The sequence below is a fragment of the Erythrolamprus reginae genome, chromosome 8 (genome assembly GCF_031021105.1).
Source record: "Erythrolamprus reginae isolate rEryReg1 chromosome 8, rEryReg1.hap1, whole genome shotgun sequence".
NCBI lineage: Eukaryota > Metazoa > Chordata > Lepidosauria > Squamata > Dipsadidae > Erythrolamprus > Erythrolamprus reginae.
Window position 1 is genome coordinate 58,293,045 of NC_091957.1, and position 8,068 is coordinate 58,301,112.

The 8,068-nt window shown below is 48.4% G+C and overlaps 1 protein-coding gene across 1 annotated transcript in view; it reads left to right on the top strand.

Moving 5' to 3' along the window:
- LRCH2 (leucine rich repeats and calponin homology domain containing 2) overlaps positions 1-6,381 on the top strand; it is a 33,145-nt gene extending 26,764 nt beyond the window's left edge. The window contains exons 16-21 of the mRNA XM_070760012.1: positions 1,074-1,124; positions 2,153-2,210; positions 2,626-2,735; positions 2,942-3,079; positions 3,219-3,296; positions 5,050-6,381. Coding sequence (XP_070616113.1) covers positions 1,074-1,124; positions 2,153-2,210; positions 2,626-2,735; positions 2,942-3,079; positions 3,219-3,296; positions 5,050-5,169 — 555 coding nt within the window. The 3' untranslated portion in view covers positions 5,170-6,381. The remainder of the gene's footprint in view (positions 1-1,073; positions 1,125-2,152; positions 2,211-2,625; positions 2,736-2,941; positions 3,080-3,218; positions 3,297-5,049) is intronic.
- Positions 6,382-8,068: the final 1,687 nt, after the last annotated feature.

Below are 8,068 nucleotides of genomic sequence, written 5' to 3' on the forward strand. Positions count from 1 at the left end.
GCCGCCTTAAGTGTTGGGCCACCAGAGTTTCTTAGCTGATGATGGAAGAGCCTGTCCGGATATAAACAAGCAGAGAAGCACAGGAGGACTAGATAAAATATCAGAATCTAATGTGGCAGTTTAGTGAACCAGATAAATGAATGAAGACACTTTTGTATAAAACAGGAGTTTACTCTTCAGCAAAAAATACCTTCAGTCTTCTATGTACAGAAACTTTACAATAGCTACGTTCAGCTTACTTGCAAGTAGATATTCAACCAATTATTATTATTTATTGGATTTGTATGCCCCCCCTCTGCAGACTTGGGGCGGCTAACAACAGTGACAAAAAACAACATGTAACAATCCAATTTAATAAAACAACTAAAAACCCTTATTATAAAAACCAAACATACACACAAACACACCATGCATAACTTGTAATGGCCCATGGGGAAGGAACATCCTAGCTCCCCCATGCCTGGCGACAAAGGTGGGTCTTGAGAATCCAGGTTAGAAGTAAATACACAACCAATCCAGGTTTCTAGTAGTTACTAAAACTGTCTAGGCTCCTTCGTGTGACTATCTCAGTTCTACTCAATGTCTAACTCATGCTCAAAGTGCTCTACCCACCACCATCAACAGCAAATGACCACAACGACCAGCAAGACCAGCAGTAGGCAAAGTTGGCTCTTCTATGACTGGTGGACTTCAACTCCCAGAATTCCTGAGCCCATCATGCCAGCTCAGGAATTATGGGAGTTGAAGTCCACATGTCCTAGTCTACTTGGCCTATCCGTGGATTAACCCCTTAGAGGGAGAAGGCAGAATCTCCTTTTGGTCTTTAACCCAAGGTGGAATCCGGTTTTGCCCCAGAGGCTCCGGTCCCTTGTCTCCTTCAGAGCTCCCTCTCCAGACATCCACAGGCCTGAGCTGTCCAAAGCATCTCCATGTGTTTAGCCGTGTGTGTGTCTGTTTGGCAAAATCTGTGTTTGTGCACACACGCACACGTTACGCATTGTCCGACCAAACTTTTCGTTTTGAAACATTTCACCTTACAATTTCCACCTTTTTGGTTTGGTTTTGTTTCGTAGCAAGACAGTGACCATGCGAATGTGTCTCCACAGTCTCCTGTGTCCTCCGAGGTACAAGTCTGTCTGTCTGTCTGTCTGTCTGTCTGTGTATATTTCTCTTAGCGTCACAAAGTGGATTTTAACCAGGGCGTGCAGTTTTGGTGCCATTGGCGTTGCCTGCAGATTTGATACATGATTTATTCAACCAATTGCACCACAGATTTAAGCAGTGCATGACCCTGGTCAAAGAATCCAACTTCCTAGGACAGTGATGGCAAACCTATGGCATGGGTGCCACAGGTGGCACACAGAGCCACAGCTGAGGGCATGCGAGGCTTTGCCCCATGTCAACTCCAGGGTGCTTGGGTGCGCTGGCTAGCTGATTTTCGGCCTTCTGAAGGACAGGGGAGGCTGTTTTCACCAGTTGAGCCTCCAGAGCCTGTGCATGGCGAAAAACAGCCCAATGGGCCAGCTGGAAGTTCAGAAAGTCAGGGGCACAGGAATGGGGGGTTGTATGGACATGCAAGAGGGGAGGCCATTGCATTATGGGTGTGGGCACGGACTATTGCGCCATCGCGCATGTGCACACCCAAGCAAAAAAAAGTTCGCCATCACTGTCCTAGGAACTACTCTTTTGGGAGGTCAGGAACCTGCAGCTCCGGGGCCATTCTGGAGCTCTTTCACCCCTCTGCTGCGGCTCTGTCCCTGGCCACGATTTTGAAGGGGGCTTCCGGTTGTGTCGCAGGGGAGAGGGGAGCCTGGTGTGCCAGGCGGGGACTCTACGGCAAGGGACGGGCTCCCTGGTGGGCTCCAGTATTGATAGGAGAAGAAAAAGGACTCTGTGGGCCCCTTTGTGGTTCTCTGGGAGTTTAAGGTTGGTGACCGTAGAGAAAGTCTCCCCTCCTGCTTCCCTGAAGCGCTGCGGTCTTGGCCCTAGATTGAGCTGCCCTGTCCTCCTTTGGCCAGCCTTTCCCGGGAATGGCCAAAAAGGCAGCGGGCATCCGGGGCAGGAAATGGCCAAGACAGAAGCCCCTGGATTCTTGACCCTTGCATGCCTCTGTGGTCATCTTAACAGCTCTGCTTCTCCTCCTTCTGTCAAGGATTATGACCGGGCAGACGGGAGTCCCCATGGCCCCTTTGGACTGAAGCCCCGATCAGGTGAGGCATGGAGCCGGAAGGGGTGGGGGGGCCTTGGGGGGCTTGTACTCGAGCAGGAGAAAGAATGGCCGTCCAGTCTTTTCTTTAAAACCTTCACTGATGAAGCCTCCTCCACAACTTCTGAGCCAAGGTGGCCCAGTGGTTAGAGCGCAGCATTGCAGGTGGCTTTTGCTGACTACTAGCTGTAGTTCAGCAGTTCAAATCTCACCACCGGCTCAAATGTGAATCGGCCTTCTGTCTTTCCGAGGGGGGGGCGTCAAATGAGGACCCAGATGGTTGGGGGCCAGAGGCGGATTCTGTAAACTGCTTAGCGAGGCCTGTCAAAGCACCGCGAGACAGCCTCTAAGTCTAAATGCTAGTGCTAGGCTATAAGGTGCAGCCGCCTTGTTCCCAACGGTCTGCTTCCCCTTTTTAGCCTTTGGCCGTTCCCGCCAAGACTACAGCAGTGTGGACCCCGGATTCACCATGAGGAGGAGGATGGAGCATCTGCGGGAAGAGAGGGAGCAGCTCAAACAACTGCGCAGCGTAGGTCTCACTTACCTGCAGGGCCTGCACACCTGGCAGCTTGGGGGCCTCAACGCTGGCTGGGGAGTCCTGGGCCTTGAAGTCCACAAGGTCTCCAAGCTGCCAAGGCCGGAGACCCCTCCTCCAGTGGAGGAGCTGGTGGGCCTGTTGGGGTCTTTCCTGGGAGGGCTTGGCTCTTGACCGTGGGGGTGTCTCCTCCGCCCTAGAACCTGGAGTCGCGGCTGAAGGTCAGCTTGCCCGAGGACATCGGGGCCGCTCTCATGGATGGCGTGGTTCTCTGCCACTTGGCCAATCACATCAGGCCACGCTCGGTGGGCAGCATCCACGTCCCGTCACCAGCGGTGGTGAGTGAGCTGCGCGCGGATGAGTCCCAGACCGGCCTTGGAGGCAAATCCCTCTCGGTTTTAGGGCTGGACAGAGGAGGAGGATTTCGTTGAATTTCTTCTCCTGATGGCTCTGCTGCTTTTTTCCTTCTCTCAACAGCCTAAGCTCAGTATGGCAAAGTGCCGAAGAAACGTTGAAAATTTCCTGGACGCTTGCAAGAAACTGGGTGTGGCACAGGTAAATTGCCCAGGTGCCTAATGAATCCAAATGGGTGAGCAGTGTGGTCAGGCGGTAGGAAAAGCAAGTAGGATGCTTGGCTGCATAGCTAGAGGTATAACAAGCAGGAAGAGGGAGATTGTGGTCCCCTTATATAGAGCGCTGGTGAGACCACATTTGGAATAATACTGTGTCCAGTTCTGGAGACCTCACCTACAAAAAGATATTGACAAAGTTGAATGGGTCCAAAGACAGGCTACAAGAATGGTGGGAGGTCTTAAGCATAAAACGTATCAGGAAAGACTTCATGAACTCAATCTGTAGAGTCTGGAGGACAGAAGGGAAAGGGGGGACATGATAGAAACATTTAAATATGTTAAAGGGTTAAATAGGGTTCAGGAGGGAAGTGTTTTTAATAGGAAAGTGAACACAAGAACAAGGGGACACAATCTGAAGTTAGTTGGGGGAAAGATCAAAAGCAACGTGAGGAAATATTATTTTAGTGAAAGAGTCGGAGATGCCTGGAACAAACTTCCAGCAGACGTGGTTGGTCAATCTACAGGAACTGAATTTAAACATGCCTGGGATAAACATATATCCATTGTAAGATAAAATACAGAAAATAGTATAAGACTAGATGGACCATGAGGTCTTTTTCTGCCGCCAGTCTTCTATGTTTCTATTTGTGGTAGAGATTATTCCCTACTGCGGGCAGTCTTGACTTAATCAACCTCCTCCAATTTCTGTTGCTAAGTGAGAGGTGCCCCCTTAAAGGAAGCTCTTCCTTTTAAAAAAATAAAATAAAATAATCTTTATTAAATTATGCATTAAGAAAACATCACAAAATAGACAGTATAACATAATACACTGCTCAAAAAACATAAAGGCAACACTTAAACAACACAATATAACTCCAAGTCAATCAAACTTCTGTGCAATCCAACTGTCCACTCAGGAAGCAACACTGACCATCAATTCCACCTGCTGTTGTGCACATTCCACTTTGTACAGAACAAAGGATTCAATGAGGATATTTCATCCATTCAGATCTAGGGTGGGGTCTTGGAGGGGTCCCTTTATGTTTTTGAGTAGTATATAAAAAGGAAAGGAATGAAAATAAAGGCAAAGTCAAAAGGTAGAAGGGAAAAGAAAAGATTAGAGAGAAAGAGAGAAAGGGATAGTTATGTCAACTATTTGACATAGCTGGAACAATCTTCCAGCAGACGTGGTGGGTCAATCCACAGTCGCTGAATGTAAACCCACCTGGGATAAACATAGATCCATTGTAAGATAAAATACAGGAAATAGTAGAAGGGCTGATGAGATGGACCAGGTCTTTTTCTGCCGTCAATCTTCTAGGTTTCTTTCTTTCTATTTAGTTGACATTTCCTTAATCACCTATGATTTGAGTTTCTATAGTGGACGTATACTGCCCCTCACTTTGGATCATTTACAGTGAAGTTTTTACAAGGTTTAATTGCATGTATGTGATCTTTAACTATTGATGAACAGTCATTTGACATTTGGTTTGTAGGATTTGAAAGAGAATCTTCAGCAAATGTCTCAATCGATGGCTTGTGTGGTTTAAAGTTTAAATTGTTTCAGTTCATCTGCTGTGTTGATAAAGAGGAAAACTAATATTAGGGTTTTTTTCCCCCTTTTTTAATGATGAAGCTCTTTTTTCTAAATGGCTTGGCTTTATGCTGAGGAAGAATCTGAAGTTGGTGTCTCTCTCTCTCCCTCCCTCCCTCTCTCTCTCTCCCCCCTTTTCCAGGAAAAGCTTTGCTTGCCCCATCACATTTTGGAAGAGAGGGGGCTGGTCAAAGTTGGACTGACGGTCCAGGCTCTGCTGGAGATCCCGTCTTCCAAGGCTTCACAGCTCTCCTGCCTGTAGCGGGACCCCTGCGGAAGGAACTGACCCCCACCCACCCAGGGCACCTGCTGGGACCCTCCCAGGCCTTTTCGCTCCATCCAGGGGGGGGTCTCCCAAGCCATTCGCCCTCGGGGCTCCTGGGTTGTGTGTTGGGAACCAGGGTGTCAGCCGACAACGCCCGGGGAGCGTAAAGCAACAAAAAAATAATAATAATTCCTATTTCCTTTTTTTACCACGAGAGCCATAAGAGATTCCGAGGCCCCCCCTTTCCAGGCGGGACCCGTCCTTCTTTGGCCCCTCCGCCCTCTTGCCAAGCCTTCTGGTTTTTTAAAACTGACTTTTTAAAGGAGTATTTGACTGCGTCCTGATTCCCCTTCGATCTCGCGGCTCTAACAGGCAAAGCCAGACGGAGGAGCTTTGAGGAACGCTGGCGGTGGGAGAGCGTAACCCGTGCGGGGCCTTTTTTTTGGTGGCCCTTGGGGAGATGCGCATTTTCCTTCCATGGACCTTACGGAGCAACGGCAGCTCTTAAAATGCCATTTGATTCCAACGTTTTGACAGGTATCATTTCCAGGTACATTTGCAAAATCATCAGAAGTCGCCCTAGTAGAAGATCCGGACGAGCGTCACGGAAAAAGAAGACCTCCACCCTCCATTCTTTGCACTTCTTAACCCATGTTCCACTTCCAATATTTGAGTTGGGTGTCTGCTGGCGATGACAGAATAGTATAGAATATAAAGGACAAATTGTGTGGATTTTTCGCCCCCCAGTATTCTAGATTGGTGCCAAACTATTTTTCAGTTGTACTGTAGATGGTTTCCCTGTGAAGTGCCTGTGTAATAACTCTTTTCCTAGTCTTAAAGCATTTCTGCAGTTTCTTTACGTCTCAATAGATGCAACGCGTATTTTTAAATATTAGGGTTTTTTTTGTAAGATTGGTAATACGTGAAGTTTAAAAGGACTAACATCTGAATGTTGGATGTTCTTCAGTTTGCACACTTTGGATTTGTTAAGTTTGGTTTTTAGAAAACAAAATGTAAATACGCTTTTATTTATCATTATTTAATTTGATATTGTCATCATTTTAATGTATTTGTTGGTCGGTGGGTGTTTGAGAAATTATGTTCCTCACGTGGGATAAAAAACGACGTGCAGGGTTTCCAGCGGAGAACCCTGCAGAAGGGGGTCAGTTAAGAACTTTTCAGTAAAACTGCCAAAAAAAAGGAAAAAAAGGTTTTTTAAAAGAAGAAAAAAATAATCTCAGGTTTATATTGTGATAGCCAGGATTTCATAGCTCGCTCCCAACTTCATACAATCTTTTCTTGTTGTTGTTGTTGTTGAATGAGGAACTGTTGTGAAGTAGAGGAAAGATTAGTAGCCTTGATCCAATCTCTGACCCGTCCAACCCCACCGGCCAGTTGAAGGGATGGAGCAATTGTGTGTTGTGGTTGCAACTGCCCCCCCCCCCCATCCACCCAACCCACTCCAGTATTGTTGCCAAGGGGGTGTGTATGTGTGGGTGTAAATGGAAAGGTGATACAGCCTGGGGAATGAGAAGGAGGAATGGTGTGTGTGTGTGTTTGTGTGTTAGGGAGGGGACATCTCTTCCATTGGCACCTTTCAAGAGAGCAGCTGAGTATTACAAGCTACACAAACACACACTCTCCCTCCTCCCCTCTCTCCCCCGTGTTCTTTCAGTATTGCTGTTCATTTTGGGAGCTTCTTTGAGGCCCCTTTCAGGCTGGAGCCCTTTGTGGGGGGGGCTTCAGAGAGGGTCCCCCACCCCATCCATCCCTCCCCTCCCCTGCAGAGGAGCTCCCCCCTCCCCTGGGATCTGCCCCTTCGTGGCCTTCGGAGATATTGTCTAGAAATAAGCTTTTTTGCAACGCTCCGTTTTTAAAAACCTGCCTATTTCCGCAGCGTTTCCCCTTTGACCTAAATTATCTTTTCTTCTTGGAATTAATTAAGAAATTGAATCCCTTGCACTTTTCTTTTTGCAGCCCAAGGGACGTTGCTGTTAGTTGACGAAGCAAGTTGCGGGATTGCGGTGGCGGTGGTAGAGGCGCCCAAGGGTCTCCCCCCCCCCCCGCCACCCCAAGTGGAAAGGGGGGCTCGGCCCCACTTCCCCCATCGTTGCAAGAGTGGTGGGACCCCCCTGATGCAATGGGAAACGTATTGAATATTATAGGGAAGCTTTTAAAGAGCTTTTTAATTTCCATTTCAAGGGGGGGGGAACCTCAGAAGAGACTTTGGGTCATTTCGGGATAGAGGTCAATTTTGCCAGGACAATTTGTGTCCCGTTCCCAATGGGTCCAAATCTTATCAGTCCCATATATACAATGCTCGGAAAAAACAAAGGGAACGCTCGACATATCCAAGATCTGAATGAAGAGCTGGCTTGGGAGGCCCAGGGAGGCTTTGAAAGGCTTGGGGACTCCAATTCCCATGTGGCTGAGGCACTCTGGGAGTTGACGTCCCCAAGTCTTCCAAGTTGCCAGGATCGGAGGACCCTCTGTCGTGGGTATGGCATGGGACGGTGCCGGCAGCCAGGGCCTGTGGAACGTGGCCCCCATCTGGGCACCTGGTTGAGTCCTTCCAACCTGTCCAAGGACGGGGGAGGGGGAGGGGTGTGTGTGTGTTTGTGTCAGGCTCCTTCTCGACTTTTGCAAAACGTCCTTGTGTGGGGAGGGCCCCCGACTTCTGGGCTTCTCGAAGCCTCCTTCCCCCACTTGCTCTGCATTAAAATGCAATTGTGAGCTCCTGTTAAATTAAAATGCATGGAATGATTTGTTTATATTGAGCTCAGCCTTCCGCCCTTGATTGTTCTCTGTCTATATTGGCCTTCGGTTGCCCCGACCTTCAACCAGCACAGGCATGGCTTGGGGGGGGGCCCTTGCTGGGGAAATGGGGGTCTTTAAG